Source organism: Mobula birostris, chromosome 23, assembly GCF_030028105.1.
Source record: "Mobula birostris isolate sMobBir1 chromosome 23, sMobBir1.hap1, whole genome shotgun sequence".
Classification (NCBI taxonomy): Eukaryota; Metazoa; Chordata; class Chondrichthyes; order Myliobatiformes; family Myliobatidae; genus Mobula; species Mobula birostris.
Window position 1 is genome coordinate 14,777,903 of NC_092392.1, and position 26,426 is coordinate 14,804,328.

The 26,426-nt window shown below is 44.2% G+C and overlaps 1 protein-coding gene and 1 long non-coding RNA gene across 4 annotated transcripts in view; one reads left to right on the plus strand and one right to left on the minus strand.

The window, feature by feature from the left end:
- Positions 1-26,426, plus strand: part of LOC140186845 (reelin-like) — a 319,577-nt gene that overhangs the window by 262,648 nt on the left and 30,503 nt on the right. For all 3 annotated transcript variants that reach the window (XM_072241501.1, XM_072241502.1, XM_072241503.1), the window contains 6 exons: positions 2,131-2,299; positions 6,786-6,926; positions 14,053-14,230; positions 20,168-20,361; positions 24,133-24,386; positions 25,627-25,790. In XM_072241501.1, the coding sequence (XP_072097602.1) occupies positions 2,131-2,299; positions 6,786-6,926; positions 14,053-14,230; positions 20,168-20,361; positions 24,133-24,386; positions 25,627-25,790 (1,100 nt within the window). The remainder of the gene's footprint in view (positions 1-2,130; positions 2,300-6,785; positions 6,927-14,052; positions 14,231-20,167; positions 20,362-24,132; positions 24,387-25,626; positions 25,791-26,426) is intronic.
- The window catches only part of LOC140186847 (uncharacterized), a 71,856-nt gene continuing 70,076 nt past the window's right edge, over positions 24,647-26,426 (minus strand). Inside the window, exon 5 of the long non-coding RNA XR_011882951.1 lies at positions 24,647-25,999. This is a non-coding gene — a long non-coding RNA (uncharacterized lncRNA). The remainder of the gene's footprint in view (positions 26,000-26,426) is intronic.

Consider the following 26,426-nt stretch of genomic DNA (forward strand, 5'->3'; position numbering starts at 1 on the left):
GCGCCCTTATTGATGGATGCTGCCTTTTTGAGGGACCTCCCCTTGAAGATGTCCTGGATGCTACAGAGGCTAGTGCTCATGGTGGAGCTGACTGAGCTCTCAATTTTCTGCAGCTTCTTTCAATCCTGGGCAGTAGCCCCCCCCCCCCACCCAGCTCCCCCTATACCAGATGGCGATGCAGCTAGTTAAAATGCTCCCCATGGTACCCCTAGAAATTTGAGAGTCTATGATTTCAAACTCCCAATGAAATATAGCCGCTGTCGTGCCTTCTTTGTAACTGTTGGGCCCAGCATCCTCAGAGACGTTGATACCCAGGAACTTGAAATTGCTCACTCTCTCCACTTCTGGTCCCTCTATTTGGTTCGTGTTCCTCGTCTTCTGAAGTCTACAATCAGTTAAAACGCAAACAACAGGAATTCTGCAGATGCTGGAAATTCAAGCAACACACATCAAAGTTGCTAGTGAACGCAGCAGGCCAGGCAGCATCTCTAGGAAGAGGTACAGTCGACGTTTCGGGCCGAAGGGTTTCCTGACGAAGGGTCTCGGCCTGAAACGTCGACTGTACCTCTTCCTAGAGATGCTGCCTGGCCTGCTGCGTTCACCAGCAACTTTGATGTGTGTTTCTACAATCAGTTCTTTGGTCTTTGGTCTTACCGACATTGAGTGCAAGGTTGTTGTCGCTCAACCAGCGGATTGGCTGCGTTTAGAGGCCTCTGCAGTGAAGTAAATGTCACTTACAACATAATTACCACAGAACACCCAGAACCACTGCCATGCTGACCAGGGTAGGAGAGTGTAGATTGTGAAAAAACAGTGCAAACTGAGCAGAATCTCGATGCAATCAAACCAAATTCCACGTTCACACCCAGGAAATTCTGTTCCATCCGATCCAGGGTAGAGACATTTCGGGGCTTAGGGGTTTAAACTGCCGTATATGAAGGTCAGGCATAGGCCACAGGCCTTTCTGTGGTCAGTGGACTGCACTCGGGAATCACAAACCAGGATGAAAAACTATTCCCGTCTGGGTTTCACAAATGTAGCTTTTTTGGGGGAACATGACACTGCAGGGTTATCCATTGGATGCACATGAATGTACATCGAACACAATGCTGTCAAGTTCCTGTGCCTCAGTTAAAACTGGCTCATTGGCATTGGAACAAATATGCTATATATGCCTGTGTAGATAATTTTCACTGTTCCTTTCTTTAAGGTTGTTTTCTAGTGCCTAATTAGCCATTTGTTATTTTATCAGCTATTTTATTCGCTTAATCTGTAATAAATGAGAGTGAAAACACAAGTCATTGAATGAGTCTGGTCACCCGGTTTAGCGAGACTGCCCCTTCCCTGGGCCAGAGGCAGTCCGCATTAATGCCCAGACGATCACCGTGTGTAAGGATTCAGCATTCCGGTCGCAGGGAAGCAGGAATTCTTGCTGCTGCTGCTTTTCCACTCATTGGCAGCAATGGACAGGTATCACGAGCAGCCTCCCCCCCCCCCCCATTTATGATGCTCCCTGTAGTGAAGTAGAATCAACTCTCTCTTGTCCTGACCAAGTTCCTTGGACTGTAGAAGCAATTAGGGAAACATCAGTGGCTGGAATCCCTCCCCAATTCTCCTCTAAGTTTATGTCCATGCATGATGTACTATCAATTACTCCAAAAGACTGGAAGTAGAGTAAATACTGAAAGGCTTTTATTAACAGTAAAATGGGTCCTCGACCATGCTGAGTATCTGCCCTGGACTGAGAGGAGGAGCAATGGCAGAATCACCTTTATTCAGGGGTCTGTGGGAGGAGCCGCAGGAGCAGTCAGCAGAGGGGCGTGTCCAGACAGGTAACCCAGTTACAACATATATATATGGTTTACCACAACGCAGGAAGATTTTTGTAACATATTTGGTGGGTTTGATAATGCAGTGGGTAATATCCGCTGTTTGAAGATGCCAAACTGACCTATTTCTGCCTTATAGCTCTAAAGCGTGGGGCCTTGCAGGGCTCTGACCACTGATATTCAAATTTCAAATTACTTGCTACGTTATTTTGCCTCTGGGCGCAGTCAGAGAATCTGAAGAGGGGAGGGTGTGTGTGTAAACTGTTGGTTGTGAACATGTGGCTCTCTTCCATTCATCCAGCTGTGGAGATCCAGTATTCAGTGGATCTGGGGCTCACCTGGCAGCCTGTGCTAACTGACTGCCTCCCCAGCAATGTGGAGTGTAACAAGTACCACCTGCAGAAGATCCTGGTGTCGGACACATTCAACAAGTGGACCAGACTCACCCTGCCACTGCCGCCTTACACCAGGTATCTCTTGCACCCTTCCTTTCGGTTTACTGAAGATCAGGAGTAAGGGAGAGTATTTCAGCTTCAGTGAGCCGTTGGTTTTGGTGGAAGAGGCTGACAAAATGGGCAAGAGAGATTGTGTCAAAGGAGGGATAATTATTTCTGGGATCAATGCGTGTCTGAATTCTTAACACTGATCATCATTATATTTTAATTTACTCTATATTCCCCAGGGAAGAATAAAAAGAGCTGTTTATATAATTTCTGCAAATGAGCTGCATTGCATAAATCAGCCTTGGTTTAAATGACATACTGGTCAAACAACCTGCCCACAACTGCTGTCTAGGATTGTCCATGAGAATTTGAATTTGGAAAATTAGTGGCTATCCTTTCCACAACAACATTGTGCACTAAATATCCTGCAGGGCCTTTGCCTCACCGCAGCCTGTATATTCAGAACGTTGCTTCTGAGTCTCTATTGTGTGGAAAACACTGCCCTCTGGTGGTCAATGTGAGCACTGCACAGCCCAGCTGTGGCCTGAAAATGGGTTTCACCCAGATAAATAGAGATTTGGTTAATGCTAATACTCAATTGCAGAGAAAAAAAATCCTGGAGTTCCCGTCACTACAAAAAATTAAGTTGGTTTGTCGACTGATCTTTTCAACTGATGCTGACTGACCTGCTGAGTTCCTCCAGCACATTGTGAGTGCTCCTTTGTAAACAGCTTGTGTCTGCATACCTTGACTGTATTCTATCTCCCTACATCTGCAACACTTCATATGCTCTCGATCTCAATAACCTTCAATTCCCTGGACCTGATCACTCATTTTCACTATGGATGTCCAGTCCCTATACACTTCTATCAAGAAGGCCTTAAAGCTCTCCACTTCTTTCTCAACAAAAGACCCAACCAGTTCCCCTCCACCAGCACCCTCCTCCGTCTGGCGAAACTGGTCCTCAACCTCAACAATTTCTCTTTTGGCTCTTCCCACTTTCTTCAAGCATAAGCTGTAGCTAAGAGCACCCACGTGGGCCCTAGCTGTGCCTGCCTTTTTGTTGGCTATGTGGAGCAGTCCATGTTCCAAGCCTTCCCTGGTAATGCTCCCCAACTCTTTCTGCGCTGCATTAATGACTACACTAGTGCTGCTTCATGCACCCATGCTGAGCTTGTCAATTTCATCAGTTTTGCCTCAAACTTCCACCCTGCCTTTAAATTCACTTGGTCCATTTCTGAGACTTCTCACCCCTTTCTCGATCTCTCTGTCTCCGTCTCTGGAGACAAACTGTCTTCTGATATCTTTTATAAACCTACCAATTCCCACAGCTAACCATCTTCCCACCCTGTCTCCTGTAAAAATGCCACTCCTTTTCCTCAGTTCCTTCATCTCCGCCACAGCCGTCCCCAGAAGGTTGCTTCCCTTACCAGGATATCAGAGGTGTCCTCCTCCTTCAAAGAACAGGGTTTCTCTTCTTCCACTATTGACACTGCCCTCATCCACATCTCCTCTACTCCTGGACATCTGTACTCAACTCATCTTCCTGCCACCTTAACAGGGATAGAGTTCCTCTTGTTCTCACCTACCACCCCAGGAGCCTCCACATCCAACACATCATTCTCTACAACATCTGCATCTTCAACAGGACCCTACCATCAAGCACATCTTTACCTCCCCTCCCCTCACTCTCCGCTTTTCACAGGGAACATTCCCTCCATGGTTCCCCTGTCCAATTGTCCCTCCCAGCACTTGCCCCTGCAAGCAGCCAAAGTGCTAAACCTGCCCATTCACCTCCTCCCTCACATCCATTCAGGGCCCCACACAGTCCTTCCAGCTGAGACAACACTTCACCTGTGAATCTGCTGGGGTTGTCTACTGTACCCAGTGCCCCTGATGCAGCCTCCTCTACATTGGAGAGACCCGACGTAGATTAGGGCCCACTTTATCGAGCACCTCCACTCCATCCTCAGAAAGTGAGATTTCCCAGTGGACAACCATTTTAATTCCTATTCCCATTTCCTTTCTGATATGTTGGTCCATGGCCTCCTCTTTTGTCATGATGAGGCCATTCTCAGGTTGGAGGAGCAACACCTCTGCCTAGGTAGCCTCCAACCTGATGGCATGAACATCAATTTCTCCAGATTCCGGGAAGTATTTTCCCCCTTCCCTCCTCTTCAATCCCCCACTCTGGCCTCTTACCTCTTCTCACCTATCTATCACCCTCCCACCCTGTGCCCCTCTTCCTTCCCTTCCTCCCATGGTCCACTCGCCTCTCATATCAGATTCCTTCTTCTTCAGCCCCTTTACCTTTTCCATCTGTCACCTCCCAGTTTCTTACTTCATCCCTCCACCCCCCCCCACCCACCTGGCTTCACCTCTCACCTAACTTGTCTTCCTTCTCCTCCTCCCAGCTTTTTTCTGGCACCTCCCCCCTTCCTGTCCAGTCTCGGCCTGAAACATGACTGTTTATTCATTTCCATAGTTGCTGCCTGACCTGCTGAGTTCCTCCAGTATTTTGTGTGTGTCGGTGTCTGAAAATGCCACTTTCACAGTTTCTGCAGAGTCCGTGGCTGGCATGTTGCCCTCAAGATGACTACAGGGTATGGCCCCTAAAAGGTTTAAACTGTGCTTGTACAAGGAGAAAGTCCCATGGTTCAGATACAGTGTATTTTCAGTAAATCCCCCACCCCCGCCTCACTTGATCATTCTTACTAAATGAGCTGCATGCCATGCACGGCCCCTAATACTGTGAGACCAGGGTCATCAGTGTAGATGCTGCAACATTATCAATGTTATGAACAATTACAAGTCAACACTGAGACTAGCAGTGATTTCTAAAACTCAGGCAGCACATCTGGGCACTTCAATTCACATCCTTTGCTGACGTGTCTTTATAGAAATTAAAATGAAGATCAGAGTATTGGTCTGATTTGTGTGAAGGAAGTCCAGAAATCAAAATACAAGTGTTAGCGGGTGTTATATACTGTCTTCAGTTCAATTCTACAAAGTGATTCCAGGCCCACACTGTCTCCTGATCAACAGGAATAAAACAGAGTAAAAACTGAACTGCAACCACCAAATTTCCCACTGCCCCCTCACTTGTCTTGGTATCAGGTGAGATGCAGCCAGGCACCAGAGGGCAGAAATATAAGCCAGGTTCACTGGGGCCTAGAGAAAGCTTTTTTACAAGCAGGACCTCCTAGTTTTGCCACCAGGTGAATCTGCTAGAAAATCTGTGAGGCTGTGAGTGTGTTGAAGACAACTTTCCTGGAGGAAGTGTTCTATCCCAGCAAGCAAGTCCAGTCCTCTGTTGCGCCTCGTCTGGACAGGCCCACCAGCTCACATGCCATGTTTGCCGGCCCAGTGGGTCTTGAGTTCCATTCAGAACTGATGGTACAGAGCAACTACATTAAGTTCAAAACTCGTGTCGTTTGCAAATTTGATACTTTTAAACCCAGCACAGCGAATATTCACACGCATTCTGTCGAGCAGTATCTGAAGTAGAATCAGAATCAGGTTTACTGACACTGACATATGTTGTGAAAATTGTTGTTTGCAGCAGCAGTACAGTGCAATACAAAAAAAAGTAGTACAAGTTGCAATAAGAAACATTCTTTAAAAATCTAGTGCAAAAACTGAGCAATGTAGTGTGTTCATAAACCATACAGAAATCTGATGGGGGGGAAAGAAACTTCCTGAAACACTGATTGTGTGTCTTCAGGTTCTTGCTTCTTCTCCCTGAATTGTAGTAATGAGAAGAGGGTGTGTCCTGGGTGGTGGGAATCCTTGATGATGGATGCAAAATCCATTTATTGTTGTGTGATATCCATCTTTATTATTTAGTAATATCTGTTTCGACTTCCACTGTGTGAAGTACTATCTACATAGTTTAGTTTGCCATGTTTATTGATAAAACTGAACATTTCACAGCATTTTACATTCATTTAAATAGATATTTGCTGAGTAGTGTATATGAGAACTATTGGTACAATAGTTCTGCTGGAGGAACTTGAGTAGCATTTGGGGGAAGCAAGGAATTGGGGCTGATGATTTGGGACTCAATTGGGACTGAGGGTTTGAACAATACCTTTACACCCTCAAATACGGCTCGACCCACTAACGCACCAGATTCCAGCATCTCCTGTCTTTCGGAGTTATTGGCAGGTTTTAGTACCCCAGCAGAGCTGATGGAGCATGCCGTCATTACCATCTCTTATTAATCACTATTCGGCCCTCTTCCACACACGCCTACCGTCAGCATCCACAGGGCAGTGGTGGGATTTTCCGCTGCACCTTCAGTTGCCGTCCAGCTAAAAATACAAACCAGTTAATGACAGAAACCAACAGCCAGAGATGCAAATGAATTGTGACAATCACCTTGTACCCACTGCACCGTGCTCGTGGTTTAGCCACGTAGACCTGCCTGCTCGGCGTGGTAGAACGATGATCCGAAATTTAAGTGTAAAGTAAGTGAACTGAAGATCTTATTTGAATCTGTTCTCTCTTCAAGGTCCCAGGCCACTCGTTTCCGTTGGTATCAGCCGGCACCCTTTGAGAAGCAGCAGACGTGGGCCATTGATAACGTTTACATTGGGGACAGCTGCCTGGACATGTGTAACGGCCATGGGCGGTGCTCACATGATTCCTGCATGTAAGTGAATGTCTCCAACTGGCTCAAACTACTTTTCTTGAACTTTTTGATTCTGCCCCTCCTAATATACGTGTAAATTTGTATTTTCTTTAACCAGTCACTACTCTCCGTCGTACTCACCTCAGGGCTAAACTGGCTCTGCGGCTCTGGAGTCAGTTTCAGGGACTCTGCGCTTCATGGTCTGTCTGTTATTTGTTTACTCTTTTATTGTCTGCACACCGGATGTATGGCTGTCTTTGTGATCTGGGGTTCTTCATGATTCTATAATGTTTCTTTGTTTTGTGGTTGCCTGCAAGATGTATTTCAGGGTTGTATATGGTAAACAGGTTAGATAATAAACGTACTTTGAACTTTGAACCATTATCTAGAAAACGCCTATTCAGAAGTGATGGGAATAAATGTTATTAAATGCAGTAACAAGGTCGGATGTGAGTGTTGAGCAAAACCAAGCAATGAGATAAGCTATAAAATGCTTTAAACACATGAGGAGACAAGTATCAGGTAAAATAAAAAACCTAGTAAGGAACAGTGCTAAAACAAGTTAAAGAATGTGCCCAGAAAATGAAAGCAATCCATCGATAAATTACACTAATCGTGTTCGATGACAATATGCTGCTGGAATGCATTCAATACTGCAGTGAAATGCTGTGGCAGTCCTGCACTCCACAGGAATTTGGTTTCACTGTGTTATGGTCACCTCCACCACCTTAAAAGGACTTTCTGGTGTTGAAAAGATAAAGAAGAGATCGTTGAATAAGGAAATGAAGGAGGGAGTGTTTGGATAAGGAAGAGCAATGACGTACTGTAGGTTACGTTTGATCTCCGTGGCAAAGAGCAGTATGAGTGGCACTGTATGATTGCTAGTGTTTGGATTCTAAAGGGGCTTGGCAATGAGTCATACAATCAGGGCTTGGCAATGAGTCATACAATCAGGGCTTGGAAACAGGCCCAGTTTGTCCATATTGACAGTGCAAACTCTTCTGTAGTGATCCAATCTGTACCCTCCCGTGTCCAGGTGATTCAGGTGCTCATCCAGACACTTCTTCAATGGTATCAGTGACTCCCCTTCAAGCACTCTCTCAAGCTGTGCGTCCCAGCTCCCTACCACGTTTCCCCTTTAAATCTCTCCCTCATGCCCTAAATTTATGTCCTCCTGTTTTATCTTCCTCATGTGTGGGGAAGCGTTTCCTGCAGCACACCCCATCCTTGTTGCTGCTGTTCCTTTCCACCCCTCGTGGCTCATTGGGCAACAACTTTGCCTTTTGTTTCGCACTTTTTACGAAGCCGAGTTGCTAGCTTGGCACTCAACCCAGCACGGACAGAAAGCTTACAAGGAGCCGGCCGGATTCAAACCCGGGACTACTCGCTTCGAAGTCTGGTGCGGATGCCACCACACCACTGGATTTTACCCCTCATAATTTCATGTTCCCGGGGAGAATGGACCTAGTTTCTCCATCGCTCCTCATAACTGAACTGTTCCATTGCAGGCAACATTCTGGTGAGACCCCTTTTGCACGATCACATTCTCCCTGCAGTATAGTGGCTGGTACTGTACACAATACCAACATCCAACCTCCCCTGGAAGTTCCGGGAGTCTCCTGCATATTAATAGTGGCTCCCTGAAATTATTATATACAATGTGCCAGAAGAGTGAGTGAGTGTGTGTGTGTGTGTGAGAGAGAGAGAGATCCAAAAAAAGAAAATATAAAACGTACGTCACCCCAGACTACACTAAAGTGTACCCCTGCCTAACAGGGGTCAAAAATAATGACAGTGTTGCTCGCTGCACTGTTTGCAACAGTGACTTTTCTATTGCCCATGGTGGATTAAGACTGTAAAAGACATGTTGAGGTGAGTTTAACAGGTGTCATTCGTTCATTAGCATAGCTAACGTTATTTAAACTAGCTGGCTACCTGCTAAGGAGCTACTGTATTGCAGACATCCCACCTCTCCCGGAAGTCTCCCACAAATTGATGGTGCTATCTTCCTGAAATGAGTTTTTGCAGGGTGGGATGTGTGCAAAATACCAACAGAGGCCTGACCAAGGTATTATAAAAGATGCAAATTAAATAATATTTGATGCCCTGACTAATGAAGACCACCAACCCACATTCCTTCTCAACCATGTTATCTACCTTTTAGTCACCTCCAAGTCGATGAATATGGAAAGGGCCCTCTGTTCCTCAGTACTCCATGCTGAATGTCCTCACCTCACTGAATTTTCAAGCCTCAACGTCCGTTTCCTTTATGAATACCAATGGAAAGTGTTCATTGGGGTCATCATCGATACCTTGTGGCTCCACTGATTGCCCATGTTGACCCAAGCTTTTACCCTGAATATACTTATGGAATGTCTTTGGATTTACCTTAATCCTGTCTTCCAGTGATCTTAACTTTCCTAATTTCCTTTTTAAGTGCCTCCCTACACATTTTAATTCTCAATGGGCCTCCTGCCACAGTATTTCTCTGAACCTGCCATATACTCCCTGCCATAAACAAGAGAAAATTGCAGAGGCTGGGAATCCGAGCAACACACACAAAATGCCGGAGGAACTCAGCAGGCCAGGCAGCACCTTTGGAAAAGAGTAAACAGTCGACATTTCGGGCCAAGACCCTTTGGCAGGACCTTCCGACTGAAGGGTCTTGGCCCGAAATGTCAACTGTACATTTTTCCCCCACAGATACTGCCTGGCCTGCTGAGTTCATCCAGCATTTTGTGCTCCCTGTTTCCTTTTTCTCCAACCTTCAATATCCCTCAGCATCCAGGGTTCCCACCACTTGTTAGCACTGGCTTTCATCCTGACGGGATCATATTACCCTTGAACTCTTGCCGTTTCTCCGTTGAGTGCTTTTCAGTGTGAAGATGCAGACCTACCTGCAAGTAGATGCTCCCAATCTACCACATGTAACTGGAATTGGCTTTCCCCCAGTTTAAGACATTTTTTAACGGTCTATTCCTATGACTTTGCATGACCACTTTAAGATGCAGTATAGAGTAATGGTCTTCATCTCCATTTCCTCACTGACACACTCACCACTTGCCCAGCTGTACTCCTGAGATAAAGTCGGTGCCAAACTGTTATCAGGAACAGTGGAGACAGAGGCCGGAGATCCGTCCTTGTAAGAGAGGAAATTAAGATATGAAGAATCTGGGCTTGGCCCTACACCTTGAGAGGGCCTATTGAAGACTAATTGATATTTGATTGATTGCTGGGATTATCATGGCTGTATGTGACTACTGGGACAACAGAACAGGAACAAAATGGATGCTGATTTTGCTTTTTCAGCTAGCTATTTCTGAGTTCCTTTGTTTTAGTATCAGAGTGGTAAACGCAAAAGCCATGGATCGAGTAGTAGTGGTACTGGAGTGTAGAGGAATAATGGGACCGTGGCTCCAACCTTCGGAGACCCTGCACAAGGTTAATGGTTAAACAATAACCTGCACATATGATTGATTGATTTATTTATTTAGAGATGCAGCATAGAACTGGCTCTCTGGCCCTTCGAGCCACACTGCCCAGCAACCCACTGATTTCGCCCTAACCTGATCCCAGGATGATTTATAGTGAATGATTAACCTACTAACCTGTATGTCTTTGGTCTGCGGGAAGAAAACCTGAGAAAACCAATGCACTGCACAGGAAGGATATACAAACTCCTTACAGAGGACAACGGTGTTGAAAGCTGCCATCATTTTACATCAGAAACCCAGTGGTCCCTTAAACAATTGGCCAAGGGCCATTTTCAGTCACTTAAAACTTGCAACAGATACCTAGGAAGGTTGCACCTTCTTCACAGAAACAAGATTTTTTCAGTACTCAAGTTTCCTATGTAAAATGTTGGTGGCTGTGTATTTTTCACTTCTGAATAACTTCATGCAGTATCACAGCAGTAGATCTCCAATTTCATCAAGCCTCATGTCTCTCAGTCACCCAACAAAATGCTTGAACATTTTCCTCAGAGCCATAATTACAGACAGTGCCCAAAACCCCTTGGCGTCTCCGGGAATTAATGAGTAACCTGGGATGAAATTCACGGGGCATTCGATTAAATGAACCTAGTTATTATTTCTTAAAACATCTTTATTAATTTTAAAGCTTTTTAAGAGGAATACATTTGCTTAACCTTTTCTACCTGAAGAGGAGGGAAAGCGTGCTGTGGGAATAGACAAATCAGGTGACTAACAGTGTAAAGGTGGGCTGGTGGGATGACAAGAGGTCGTGTGATGGAGTGTCCTGGATTGCAAACAACTGCAATTGGCAACCCCAGTTCCACCCCCCACTGTTCTGGAACTTTGGTAAAGGGAAGCCCAGTGAGGCTTTTCTCCCCCATTTTACATCATGTACTTTTTCATTTCTGTACAAGCTGAGGATTAGCAAAGATCGCTTCCTGCACTCATGCCGAGCTCATCAACTTTGCCTCCAACCCTGCCCTCAAATCTACATGACCCATTTCTGACACTTCCCTCCCCTTTCTCAACTTCTCTGTCTCAATCTCTTGAGATCGACTATCTACTGATATCTTGTACAAACCAATTGACTCACAGTTATCTGGGTTATACTTCTTCCCACCATGTCATTTGTGAAAATGTTATTCCCTTCTCTCAGTTCTTCAGTCTCTGCCACATCTGTCCCCGGGATGGGGTTTCCCATTCTGGAACATCTGAAATGTCCTCCTTTTTCAAAGAACAGTGTGTCCCTTCCACCACGATCGCTGCTGCCCTATTCCGCATCTCCTCCATCTCCCACATGTGCTCTCACCTCATGCTCCCACTGTCATAACAGGGATAGTGTTAGCTTTGACCTTACCCACCACCCCATGAGCTTCTGTATCCAGCACATCATTCCATAACCTTTGCCATCTCCATTGGGATCCTACCACGAAGCACTTCTTTCCCTCTCCCTGCTTTCATCACTCTCTCCATGACGAGAACTACACCTCCATCCCTGGATAGCTTCCAACCTGATGGATGAACATCGATTTCCTTAACATGTCCCTCTCCGCTTCTTTTTTTTCAATTTCCCATTCTGGCTACCCACTCTACCTTCTCTTCTCCTCTCCTGCCCATCACTTCCCTCTGGCTTCCCTTCTCTTTCCCTTTCTTCCAAGGTACACTGACCTCTCCTGTTTGGTCCTTTACCTCTTCCACCTACCACCTCCCAGCTCCTTACTTTATTTCCCCCTCCCCTAACCCACCCACTCACCTCCCCCCTCATCTACTCTCACCAGCTTTCACTCCTTTCCCTCCCTTCCCCTCACCACCTTATTCCGGCTTCCACCCACTTCTTTTCCAGTTCTGATGACCCAAAACTTTGAGTGTTTATTCCCCTCCATAGATGCTGCCTGACATGCTGAGTTCTTCCAGCATTTAGTGTGCATTGCTCAAGAGTTCCCATATCTGCAGAATCTCTTGTGTTTGTCAGAGTCACAGTTAAGTACAGCACAGAAACAGGCTCTTCAGCCCATCTAGTCCATGCCCAACCACTTAAACTGCCTACTCCCATTGACCTGCACCGGGACCATAGCCCTCTATATCCTACCATCCATGTACCTATCTGAACTTCTCTTAAACATTGAACTTGAACTGGCAAGTACCACCTGTGCTGGCAGCTCATTCCACACTCTCACCACCCTCTGAGTGAAGAAGTTTCCCCTGATGTTCCCCTTAAACTTTTCACCTTTCACTCTTAGCCTATGACCTCTAGTTATAGTCCCACCCAACCTCAGTGCAAAAAACCTGCTTGCATTTACCCCTCATAATTTTCTATATCTCTATCAAATCTCCCTTCAATCTTCTACATTGCAAGGAGTGAAGTGTTAATCTATTCAATCTTTCGTTATAACTCAGACCCTGCAACATCCTTGTAAATTTTCTCTGCACTCTTTCATCCTTATTTACATCTTTCCTGTTTTGCTGAATTCCTGAATGAAGTTAAAAACGGATCCTGTTCACTCAGGGTAATAGAAATCATTGCGGAATGTCAAAGACACTTCTGTAAATATCCCATCTCACCTTTAAGAGGAATTGACCAATCTGCCTTCTCCACCATTGAATGCTAATCTGATATTACATTACATATAAATATTTCAATAATTGAGAGCTACAATGCAGTGCCATTGAACCTGGAATACAAAGGAGAAAAGACAAAGATGGGAGGGGTACATTAGTCGATGCAAGAATTGAAACAGAAAAATTTATGCATTGGCATCAGCTGAGGCCAACCCTTTATGTTCCAAAACACTGAGAGGGGAGTGGTGATAGAACATAGAACATAGAATAGTACAGCACAGTACAGGCCCTTCGGCCCACAATGTTGTGCCGACCCTCAAACCCTGCCTCCCATATAAGCCCCCACCTTAGATTCCTCCATATACCTGTCTAGTAGTCTCTTAATCTTCACTAGTGTATCTGCCTCCACCACTGACTCAGGCAGTGCATTCCACGCACCAACCACTCTCTGAGTAAAAAACCTTCCTCTAATATCCTCCTTGAACTTCCCACCCCTTACCTTAAAGCCATGTCCGCTGGTATTGAGCAGTGGTGCCCTGGGGAAGAGGCGCTGGCTATCCACTCTATCTTTTCCTCTTATTATCTTGTACACCTCTATCATGTCTCCTCTCATCCTCCTCTCCAAAGAGTAAAGCCCTAGCTCCCTTAATCTCTGATCATAATGCATACTTTCTAAACCAGGCTGCATCCTGGTAGATCTCCTCTGTACCCTTTCCAATGCTTCCACATCCTTCCTATAGTGAGGTGACCAGAACTGGACACAACACTCCAAGTGTGGCCTAACCAGAGTTTTATAGAGCTGCATCATTACATCGCGGCTCTTAAACTCTATCCCTTGACTTGACTTATGAAAGCTAACACCCCATAAGCTTTCTTAACTACCCTATCCACCTGTGAGGCAACTTTCAGGGGTCTGTGGACATGTACCCCGAGATCCCTCCCGAGAATTGAATTGGATACAACCACCATCTCAGAGTAATGGCCTACAATGTCCATGCTTACAGATTTCGGCTTTCCTGTTGTAAATATGGGATGCTTTCATAGTTTGCAGTTCTCTCTCTACTCCTTTTGTCATTATGAATATAACCTTTGCAATGGCTTTTCTTTGCTCCCAGCTGCGATGAGGAGTGGTCTGGCACATACTGTGATGAACCAAAGACAAGCCTCCCCCGCCAGCTCAAGGACAACTTCAACAGATCCCCCTCCAGCAACAACTGGCTGACAGTCAATGGTGGCAAACTCACCACCATCTGTGGGGTCGTGGCCTCCGGAATGGCTCTCCACTTCAGCGGAGTGAGTGTGATCTTCGGGTTCAGATGCTAGCAAGCGTATCGGTGTGTGAGTCTGCTTGAGAAGTCTGATTGTAAGAAATTGGGTTCAGATATAGAATTACAGAAAATGTGCAGCTCAGAAGGCCATTCTGCCTTTCATATCTGTGCTGTTTGAAAAAGAGCTACCCAATGTAATGCCACGTTCCGGCACCTGATCCATAGCCCAGCAGATCACTGCCCTTCAAGTACACAATTAGATTCTAGTCACGGTCTTTTTTTCCAAGGGTCGGGGAATCTAGAACTAAAGTTTAAGGTGGGGGGTAGGGGAGAATTTAAAGGGGACAAGGGGGCCAGATTTTTCACACAATGGGTGGTGGCTGTATGAAATGAACTGCCTGTCAGCGTGGTTCCTGTAGTGGGATGCCAAGAGCAAGGTGCATAGTTTCAGGGCAAAGGGTCACCCATTTGAGAAAGAAATCAATTTGTTCCGTCAGAGGGTCTCTGGAATTCTCTACCCAGAGTTCTGCGAATACTGGTAACAGGCCCTTCAGCCCCTCTCACCTGTGCCAACCAACATGCTGATCCCATTGGTCTGTGTTTGGCCCACATCCCTCTAATCCCTTCCTATCCATGTACCTGTCCATATCCCTCTAAACTCTTCCTATCCATGTACCTATGCATATCCCTCAACACCCTTCTTATTAATGTACTTGTCCACATCCCTCCAAACCCTTCCTATCCATGTACCTGTCCATATCCCTCTAATCTCTTCCTATCCATGTACCTATGCATATCCCTCAACACCCTTCTTATTAATGTACCTGTCCACATCCCTCCAAACCCTTCCTATCCATGTACCTGTTCACATCCCTCTAAATCCTTCCTATCCATATACCTGTCCATATCCCTCAACACCCTTCTTATCAATGTACCTCTCTGTATCCCTCCAAACCCTTCCTATCCATGTACCTGTCCATATTCCTCCAAACCCTTCCTATCCATGTACCTGTCCATATTCCTCCAAACCCTTCCTATCCATGTACCTGTCCACCTCCCTCTACACCCTTCCTATCCATGTACCTGTCCATATCCATCTAAACCCTTCCTATCTATGTACCTGTCCGTATCCCTCTACACCCTTCTTATCAATGTACCTGTCCACATCCCTCTAAACCCTTCCTATCTATGTACCTGTCCGTATCCCTCTACACCCTTCTTATCAATGTACCTGTCCACATCCCTCTAAACCCTTCCTATCTATGTACCTGGCCAAATTGTTAAAATTGGCACAGATTAAGGGTCTGTTCCCATGCTGTATAACACTGTGGATCTCTGAGACCATTGCTGAACTACACTTGCCCTCAGCACCTTTAAATTGCTCCCTCACCATACTCAAGGCTCCCCTGTAGCTTAAATATCTGCCAGACCCTTGTTGCAAGTATTCAAACATTGCCTTCGCAGTCCTCTGGGTAGAGAATTCCCGAGAGCCTCTGAGGGAAGATCGTCGTCACTGCCTTAAAAGGGTGCACCCTTGCACCTTGCTTTCTACAGGAACCATTTCATCAGGCAGCTCATTCCGTATAGCCACCACCCATTGTGTGAAAAACTTGCCCCTCAGATTCCCTTTAACGACCCCGCCCCCCCCATCTTAGATTCTAGTTTTTGGTTCCTCTACCTTTGAAAAGAAGACCATGATGATCTACCCTATTTATTCCCCCATAATTTCATAAACCTCTATAAGTTCACTCCCAGGACTCCTTCAGTCCAGGGTTACATTTCCAGCCTCTCCAATCTATCCTTGTTATTCAAACCTTACAGTTCAACTGAGTGGTGAGCAGACTAGAGAAGCTGATTATATACACGGAAAAATCTTCCCATCCGAAGCAAAACGCACAAGAGGCTGGAAGAACTCAGCAGGTCAGGCAGCATCTATAGAAATGAATGAACAGTCAATGTTTCAGGCCGAGACCCTTCTTCGGGGCTGAAAAGGAAAAGGGGGAAACAGCAGAATAAAAAAGTGGGGTAAGGGAAGGAGGATTGTTGGAAGGTGATAGGAGAGGCCAGGTGAGTAGGAAAGATAAAGGGCTGGAGAAGAAGGAATCGGATAGGAGAGGAGAGTGGACCATAGGAGAAAGGGCCTTACCTTTGTTCCCCTTCACCCGCGCTTCAGTGAGTTCAGGGCCCACTATGACGCCAAGCTCTTCTTCCATTGCTTCCATCTCCAAGCCCACTTCTTTAGCAAAAATTCCACACCCTGCACTAGTGGATTCTTTCTCCCATCTCCATCCCTCTTCCTCTTCTTGGACTCCTCACTCTGGTTCTCTGCCTGTTCTGGATCCTTTCATCTCAAATTGCTGATGAGACAACAGCCGACTCAACTTCAGAACTCCTCTCTGCTCCTCAAACCTTACCCCACTGAACACACTACCCTCCTCCTTCCTTTTCTCCCATAGTCCGCTCTCCTCTCCTATCAGATTCCTTCTTCTCCAGCCCTTTATCTTTCCACCTGGCTTCCCCTATCACCCTCTAGCTATCCTCCTTCACCTCTCCCAGTCTCTTAATTCTGTTGTCTTCCCCATTCCTTTTCAGTCTTGAAGAAAGATCTTGGCCCAAAATGTTGACTGCTCATTCAATTTCGTAGATGCTGCCTGACCTGCTGAGTTCCTCCAGCATTTTATGTGTGTTGCTAGAGGAGATGATCAATCGGCTTGCTCCTGATTCTTTTGTTTTTAATTTTCTCGGTCCATGATCATGAGCTGGCACTGTCTAAAGGCTGATTTATACTTGTACATACTAGGTTACGCTGTAGCCTATGCAAGTGGGCTACGCCATTTGTGAGCATTTATACTTGTGCGTTGGAGTGCCTGCGTCGCTCTGCAATTCACCGCCAAAACGCTAGTTGGCAGTGGGGTTTCTATGCCACTGTGTTGAGTTTCTTCGTGTTGAAACTCAACACGAAGAAACTCGAACTTCAAACAATGGTGACTGAAACTGAAGGAGGGTGAATTTTCTGTGCTTGTCCGGCCACTGAGAGACATGGACGAGGAAATGCATTTCAAATATTTTTGGATGTCAGCAGGTAGATTTAACCATTTGGTTCATCGTCTTCAACCATTTATTTTGCATCAGTGTACGCACAGTATACTCAGAGACTGGCAATCACCATTCGAGTTTTAGCTTCAGGTGGAAGCCAACAGGCTGTAGCAGATAGCTACAAACTGGCATCAAGCACAGGGTCCTTCATAATTTCGGAGGTCTGTAAAGCTTTAAAAGCGTTGCAGCCAGAGTTCCTTCCCTGCCCTTCAGTCGCCCAATGGGAAGCTATTGCAGTGTAGGAGGAAATGCGATGCTACCAAGCAGACAGTTGTTGTGCTCTGCGTTGCCATGACACGCAGTTACATTTTGGGAGAGGTGTGCATTAGGCTACGGTGTAGGGTACGCGGCTATGCCGTACCTATGGCATACATTTGACGCACAAGTATAAATCAACCTTAAGGCCCTCGTTTTTTAAATACATTTTGTCAAGAAAAACATGATATATTGTTGGAGTAATGCAAGGGCAATTTTGCCTTCACGTCCTCTGCGCATCTTTTCAACTACATTACACAGCCTCTGGTTTACAGCATTATCACATCACGGCATGACAAGGAGATGGGAATAGATATTGTAGAAGAGTAGGTGAGGGGTAACTTCTGTTCTCCCATTCTTCCTCACTATCATTCCTCATCCTTTTTCCTTCTTGGAAAACAACAACTTTAGATTATCAGACAGTGCTTGGTCTGGAAGCTTCCATGGCTGTGCTTGTAAAAGTTGTGCAAACTTGATTTCCAGGTTTTTTTTCACTGTTTGCCTGTACGCTTATCTACACATTACAAATTGATTGCAGGAAAGCAATAACTGGAATGATGTTTCTATTAACCCCACCCAGCTCCACCCACAAAGACTACAGACTCATTGTTAAGTCCTTGTTCACAATTTAATCACTGTATCTGTTGGAAGAATCAGTGATCATTGCAATGCTAAATTCACCTAAATTCAATTTCCATCATTTTCAGCAAAGATTAATGAAACAATCTGAGATGATCGGAAGGCACTGATAGGCCGCTGAAGTGCTCGTGCGATAAACTAATATTATGGACTTGAACTGGTGTTAATATCTAAATGATACTAAATTACTCGTAAAGAGGATGGAATGAAAGCCTTAGGTGATACCTGGAATGGCTGATAAATGGGTTTAATTATCAAACATTTGGTTCTCTTTTCTGCTGTGAATTTGCATTTGAATTATTATCCTAATCTTATCTGTACAGCAGTCATATCAATTCAACCTGCAGCCTATCAGAATTAAAGTAAACCGAGATGTTGTGGATTTGTATCCCACTGAAAGTTTGCTTCTGTCGCAATACTGTTCATAGCCCCACTGTGGGATGCAGCTCACTTAGATGGGTGACTGAATGCTTGTTCCCAATCCCCTTTCACATGCATAGTAAAGCATTTCCTGTTGGGATTGTGTAATGTGTGCGTGTACTCTGAATGTAATCCAGTTTACAGTGCTGACAATCAAGGACAGATGGACTCCGTGTCTTTTTAATTTAGCCGTTGCTATCTTGGTGCCACACCTGTTGGGAGTAGAGCCAAACAGTTCTAACAGTGCACAAGCTACTGAACCCATTTCCCCAATAATAGCGGATCTGAGGTCCATTCTTGTCACTCAGAATGCACATTTCACCTACTGTCTCTCTCTCTCTCCCACTCTCTCCCCCTCTCTCCCCCTCTCTCCCCCACATCAGCTTTCTGAGGTGATTGTTAGTTCCTTTCAATGAAAATCAGAACAGAAACTGCAGTTGCCAGAAATCTGAAATAAGAATCGAAAGATTTGGAAATACTCAATCATTCGGGTGTCACCTATGGAAGGAAAAACAGGATTAACAAAGGGACATGTAAAAACATGTAACAGGGTTAACAAAGAGGACAATAGATTTTAAAATCATTTGCATTCATGTCAAATAAACTTTTATCTTCTCTCTCTATAATTGTCCTATTTAAGTCAATGAACCTGATGATATCTTTCTAGTCAAAGATATTCCCTTTACTCTATCTAAGTTAGATATGGCCCTTGTGGCTACGGGGGATCAGGGGGTATGGAGGGAAGGCTGGGGCGGGGTTCTGAGTTGGATGATCAGCCATGATCATAATAAATGGCGGGGCAGGCTTGAAGGGCCGAATGGCCTTCTCCTGCACCTATTTTCTATGTTTCTATGTTAATCTCTTTGAAATTTACAAATTGCTCTCTCTCCAAATTCTGCTGAAGAATCTTTGAAGTGAAACTTCAATTCTCTTTCTTTTCACACTGACACTGCCTGGCCTATTGCCTGTTTCCAGTACAGGGTACTTACTTTTTTTTTCCCCCAATGTTAATTCCTTTACTTCCACAAGGATACAGCATTTTAATGTAACAACACAAGTCTTTAATTAGGAACAAGACAGTGCTGGAAATGCTGAGCTCCTCCTGTGGAGAAAAAAAACAATCATTTAAAGGAGACCTGGGAGGCAGGTTTTTCCACACAATGGGTGATGGACTTATGTATCCCATTGACACTTTGGTCGAAAGCCCTATATAATATGATCCTGCCTAAGAGTTTCAGCCCGAAACGTCGACTGTACTCTTTTCCATAGATGCTGCCTGGCCTGCTGCGTTCCTCCAGCATTTTGTGTGTGTTGCTTAGATTATGACACTATTGCCTTTGGGTATTAAATATTAACAACATTGTGACAGTTTTCTCAAAACATAGAACCCTGAAGACCATAAATTCTCCAAAAGCACAAGAATGCTGCAGTGTGTATCTGTGTTCCAAGTCTCTCTGCATTAAGCTGCACAACTGTTCATTTTAAATATTGTGCTAAGACAAATTGGCATCCACCATACCTAAACCCTGATGAAAATATTCCTCTGCTTTAGGGTTGCACGCGTCAGCTGGTGACAGTGGATCTGGATCTCACAGACGCTGAATTTATTCAGTTTTACTTCATGTATGGCTGCCTCGTTCCCCCAACCAATCGTAATCAGGGTGTCTTTCTGGATTACTCTAACAATGGAGGCATCACATGGAATATCTTAATGGAAATCTTCTTTGACCAATACAATAAGCCAAGGTGAGTGTCTCAAGTACTCAAATATATTGGCTTTCTTAAAGAGCCACCAAAATGAAAGATGCATTAAACACTCTGTGGGTACAAGAGCAAGGTGCTGCAGCTGAGGTGTGAATCTAGCCTCACTTGACACAGAGAAGGAGGAATAAAATGTCCTGCAAGATGTTTCTTCAATCTGCACTGCTCTGAAATCTGCTTGGGCCTCTACAGCTGATCTACAATCCAAATTACATTAGCTCCTTCCCGTTCATTCATAAAAGAAGGGAGACTGAGAATGGGAAACCTACAGGCCTTGACATCTGTCATGAGGAAGTACACAGAATTGTTTCTAAAGGAGGAAATTATTCAAGGTAATTGGGCAAAGTCAACATGTAATCACAATTGACCAATTATTGGAGTTCTTTGAAGATGTACTATGCAATGTACTGAAAGGAAAACCAGGGTTGCATTATCCAGAGAGTTCCAGAAGGCACTTGATAAAGTGCTATGTCCAAAGTTATTGAGGAAAATAGAAGTTCAGGGTACAGGAATGGAAAGAAAATTGGCTGGCTAACAGGAAGCAGAAATTAGGCACACATGGGTGAATGACCTGTTTGGCTTCATGTAACTGGTCGATATTATAGGTTAATGCTAATGTGTGTGTGTGAGTGGATGGCAAGGGGGAGTTGAGGAGAACATAAGCAATAATGGGTTACTGGGAAATGACGTAAACTCAGTGACTCAAATGGCTTCCTATGTCATAAGGCGAAAGAGGTAAGGAGTGGTATGCCACAGGGATCTATGCCAGGGCCTCAGAGTTTTATAATTTGTATCAATGACTTGGAAGAAGTCACTGAAGGTATGACTGCTGAGGTTACTAATGGCATAAAGATGGATAGGAAATCATATAAGATTCTGAGACATCTTGTCAGAGTGCATGTGGGAAGGAAGCTTAATCTTGTACGAGAGTCTAGAACTATGCATTGCTGTTTAAAAATAAGGAGTTACTGATTTATGCTGTTGAGTCGAGAGGCTTTTTTTCCAGAGGGTTGGGAATGTTTGGAACTGCTCCTCAAAGGATGGTACCAGCAGAGTGTTTAAACATTTAAAGCAAAGGAAGGTAGATTCTTTGTAAGTTGCACAGGGTGAGCAGGAATATAGCGTGAGGTTACAAAACAACCTTGTTAAATTGTGAGGAACATGTGAAATACAACGGAACAGAGTTCCGATGAAGGGTCTTGGCCCGAAGTATCGACTGTTTATTCCCCTCCATGAATGCTGCCTGATCTGCTGAGTTCCTCCAGCATTTTGTGTGTGTTCCTCAAGGTTTCCAACATCTGCCAGAATCTCCTGTGTTTTTGTTAAACGGGGAGCAAGTTAAGCAGCTGAATGGCCACTCCTCTCTGTGTTTACACGTTGAGAATTTTCCATTGTGGGTCTAGATCATGTTAAAGGACAAATTTTCAGTGCATAATCTTAGCAAAATAAATGTGGTTCAGAGTACTGTTAAGGTCATCTGACTTCTGGGCCCTTAATTGTGGGAAGGGAAGGGTTAAAGGGACGGACATAATCTGCTGAGATTGCATGAGAAATGCTGTAAGTGGGTCGATGGTTGATGTGGGTGGAAGAGCAGGAAGGGAACTGACGTTTAAAATGCTGGAAGTACGTTGTGGAGTTGGGGAGGGAAGATGTGGTCTGCTGATGGACCTGGTGACAGTATGGACATTGACCTGGAGAACTCTGACTTAGCTCTGTCTAATGAGGCAGGAAGTGAATGCAGAAGGACAGGAAGTAGATATCGGGTTGAGAACTGTGTCACCTATGCTTGAGTATGAATACCTTGGTGGCACCACATGAAAAATCTCTCTATCCATGCAAGTACGATGGAAATGAAACTGTGTCCTTGTAGGGTGGGAGGAAATACAGTTGAAGTGGCTGAGGGAGTATGTGGGTTTGTAATGGTTTATCAGTAACTTATCCCCTGAGATGGAGAGAGAATACAGAAAAGGAAAGGAAGTTTCCTTTCAAGTTCCCTTGTTTATATTCCCACTCTCTGATCACTCTCATTTCATAGTTTTTATTCATTTTCTCTGTCTCTACCTGCCCTCATTAACCAATCAGCTGGAAGGTCTCTACAATTTATCTCCATGGCAACTCTGACAACATGTTCCCTCACCCTCTATATAACTTAAACTAACTTGGTTTCTCTCTTCCCCAGTTCTGACAACGGATCCTTGACCTGGAACACTAACTCTGTTTCTCCTTTCACAGATTCTGTCTGACCTTTATACATTTTCTAGCATTTTCTGTTTTACTTTAGATTTCCAGCATCTGCAGTTAAATGATTGTCCTGATATTGAATTTGTTCCTTATCAAAAGATCCTCACCAGTTGCCACTGCAAAATATCTTCTAAATAAAATGGAGAAAATTTGACTATTTTCTCACATGATTTGCTTTTATTTCAAATTCTGAGTGTATTTTTATGGCCTGAATTAAGCCCTGCACTCTGCACTTGTGGAGAGTACTACTTTCATGTTAGCACCCTCTCTCCTCCTCAGGGAATAACTGGTCTCTTCTTGTTGGGCCCTGAGCTTCCTCTGCAGAGATCAGGAGCTAACGATCCCAGGAATCTCAGATGATGCCTGTTAGGAATAAGTGTTTAAAGTGAAAGAGGGAAAATCAGCAGCATATTTGGAGAGAAGAGCAACACACACAAGATACTGCCTGGCCTGCTGAGTTCCTCCAGTGCCATGTGTGTGTGTGTGTGTGTGTGTTGCTCGGATTTCCAGCATCTGCAGATTTTCTCTTGTTTGTGGAGAGAATAGCTCCAATTTACCTAAACTTAACTGATTTTATTCACGATTTCAGACAAGATCAGTGTTCATTGTCCCTCCTTGATTATTTTTGAACTAAATAGCTTGCTTGGCCATATCAAGATGCAGTTAGAAGTCAAACACATCACTGCTGGTCTAGAGGTGTGTACAAGCCATAAACACCAAGAGATTCTGCAGGCACTGGAAATCGTGAACAACGTGCACACAAAATGCTGGAGGAACTCAGCAAGTCAAGCAGCATCACACAGGGAATAAACAGTTGACGTCTCGGGCTGAGACCCTGTCCTGATACATGCTGCTGACTTGCTGAGTTCCCAAGTATTCTGTGTGTGTACAAGTCAATTGGATAAGTAAAGTGGGTTGCTTTTCCAGAAGCCCAAACAGGAGCCAGTTGGATGTCAGTCTGCTAGTGTCATGATGAGCGAATTACTGATAGTAGTTTTTTAATTCCAGTTTTATGTATCTATTTATATTCTCTGCTGCAATGATGGAATTTGAACCCAAGGCTTCGTATCACTCATCCAGGCCTTTGGTTTCCTCTTCCAGTAACACAGACAGTTTTTAAAAAATGTATTTATTGATGGGATGTGGGTGTTGCCAGCTAAGCCAGCATCTATTGCCCATCCCCAGTTGCCCTTGAGAAGGTGGTGATGAGCTGCCTTCTTGAACCATTGCAGTCCCTGAGGGGTAGGTACACCCACAGTGCTGTTAGGGAGGGAATTCCATGATTTTGACCCATCGACAATGAAGGAACAGCGATATGCTTCCAAGTCAGGATGGGGAGTGACTTGGAGGGGGATTTCCAAGTGGTGGTGTTCCTAGGAATCTGCTGTTCTCGTCCTTCTAGATGGTAGTGTTTGTGGGTCCACTATACTTCGTTATATTACATGGATGTGTCAATTGTATATGTTTGAAATTAAAACTAATTAAATCTTATTCATGTTTGCAACTTATTTATAGCTTTGTAAGTATTCTTCTTCCGTCCGAGGCAAAAGTAGTTGGCACCCGTTTCCGCTGGTGGCAGCCTACCCATGATGGACATGAGCAGAGCGACTGGGCGATTGACAATGTCTTGATAGCAGGCTCAGCCAGTGATCGAACCTTCATGCTCGATACATTCAGCAGTACTCCCGTCCCGCCACATGACCGAAGCCCTGCTGACAGTGGACCTGTGGGCAGGATCAGCTTTGACCTATTTCAAGAAAGACCCACAGGTAAATTATAGTTCAATTGTCACTAAGATACCTAACAAGTCAGGTTTACTGTATAATTCTTAAATGATTGACTCTGAAAAGTTTAACTCGTGATTATCTGGTTGTAATTTTGTCATCTTGAATCAATATAATCATAGTCAACAAAATATGCTGTATCACACCTTAGAAACATGATTATCTGTGATGTTAACTTTCTGATTTCAATACTTTGTTTGTTGAAAATATAATTATACCAAAACAGATCTTCAATATTACAACTCACAAGAAATTTCTGGCTCCAGTTTACCAATTGGGTTAGGTAATGATACAAGATTCATTTATTATCAAAGAATGTACAAGTTATAGAACATTGAGATTTGCTTGCTCACAGGAGGCCACAAAGCATAAAACCTGAAAGAACCCAATTAAAGAAGAAAAGGGAAAAAAATAAAAAGACCAACACTTGATGCTTAAGAGAAAGAAAAAAAATACAAATCAAGCAAACAATTGAAGCAAACAACAACAGCATTCCAAACCAAAATTGAGTCCTCAGATCTGAACCCCGGAGCAGCCCACAGTAGGCCCAAAGCCTCACTTATTAGTTCATCATACTAGCGGGCATAGAGCCCAGCAGCCAGGGCAGTCTTCATAGCCTCGGCTCCATGGAGAGAGGAGTGACCATCGGGGAGAGCGAGTGAAATTCCTCCAGAGAAGTTACCAAAGTAACCTTATTTATCATGTCTTGAGATCTAATCTCCCAAAGCTTCCAGCTGATATCTCAGGAGATAGTTTTGTAAACTAATTGCAATCATGGTGTTTCCTGCAACCTTCTAATTATGTCCTGTGATGCAGACACTAGTTGCTAATTACATTCCTAAGGCAGGTATTCAATGCTATGTAGGTCAGAGACAAATATTCAGTGGGGGAGAGATTGAGAGGATTGCTCCAGTGGTCCAATCAGTGAGTAGTAGTGCCTTCCTCTCAAGTGCTGCCATTTATGTGCTTTAGTAGCAAATTTCTATCCTCAAAGGCTTGAGCTTCTAGTATGCGTTTTATTTTTATTGCTGAACCACAATGACTCTGCAAATCCTAATGAAGCATTTTAAATTATATCAGTAGATAAGAAACTTTGAAACAAACAAGCCTCTAAGTTAACATAAAGGTTAATTTAGGAGCTTTTGCCAGAGTATCTTTTAGCTGTGTGCAACTTGTAATATTTCACTAAAAACATGCTCTTATTTTGCTGGAAACATTTTGGCAGCTTATAAGCTAAACAAGTACTGGATGTTCCATGACGAGTGCTCTGTGGAGAGATTCTGCAAATCGCCGGATGGAGTGATGCTGTGCGGCAGTCATGACGGTCGGGAAGTTGACGCTACGACCCATGACCTCACGCCTAGCGGGGACTGGATTGTACAGTTCAAGGTGAAGCTCCTTGTCACGTCGCAAAGTAAAACTTAATGTAGCAATTACTACTCTATTGCATGCATTGAATGAAAAATGCTAATCATGTTTAGAGTTAAAATTCTGAAGGCAGTTGATAATGCTGTATAGGTCTAGACTACGCTGATACTGCGTTGCCAAAACAGAGCTGTGTTCTCCATGTTTTGATCCAACTTCGGTTTTCAGGAAATCTGTAATATCAAAATTGAAACAAAGAAAGTCATTACCAATCCTACTGCTAGGATTAAAATCAATGGATATTTATCAAATAGTTTTACCCTAGAGAGGGGCACGAGACAGGGTTGTGCATGGTCACCACTACTCTTCGCATTATATCTGGAACCATTAGCTCAATACATCAGACAGACTGAATATATCAGGGGAATTACTATTAAAGGGACAGCATAAATTGGCCTGTTACACGGATGACATTTTGATCTATCTAGGGCAACCAATGTACTTTTTACCTAAATTGATGCAATCCTTTGAACAATATGGCCAATTATCAGGATACCAGATCAACATAGATAAAACCCAACTACTTTCATATAACTATAGCCCACCAAGAGAAATTGAAAGTAGATATCCTTGGGCATGGCAAACAGAGTCTGTCAAATA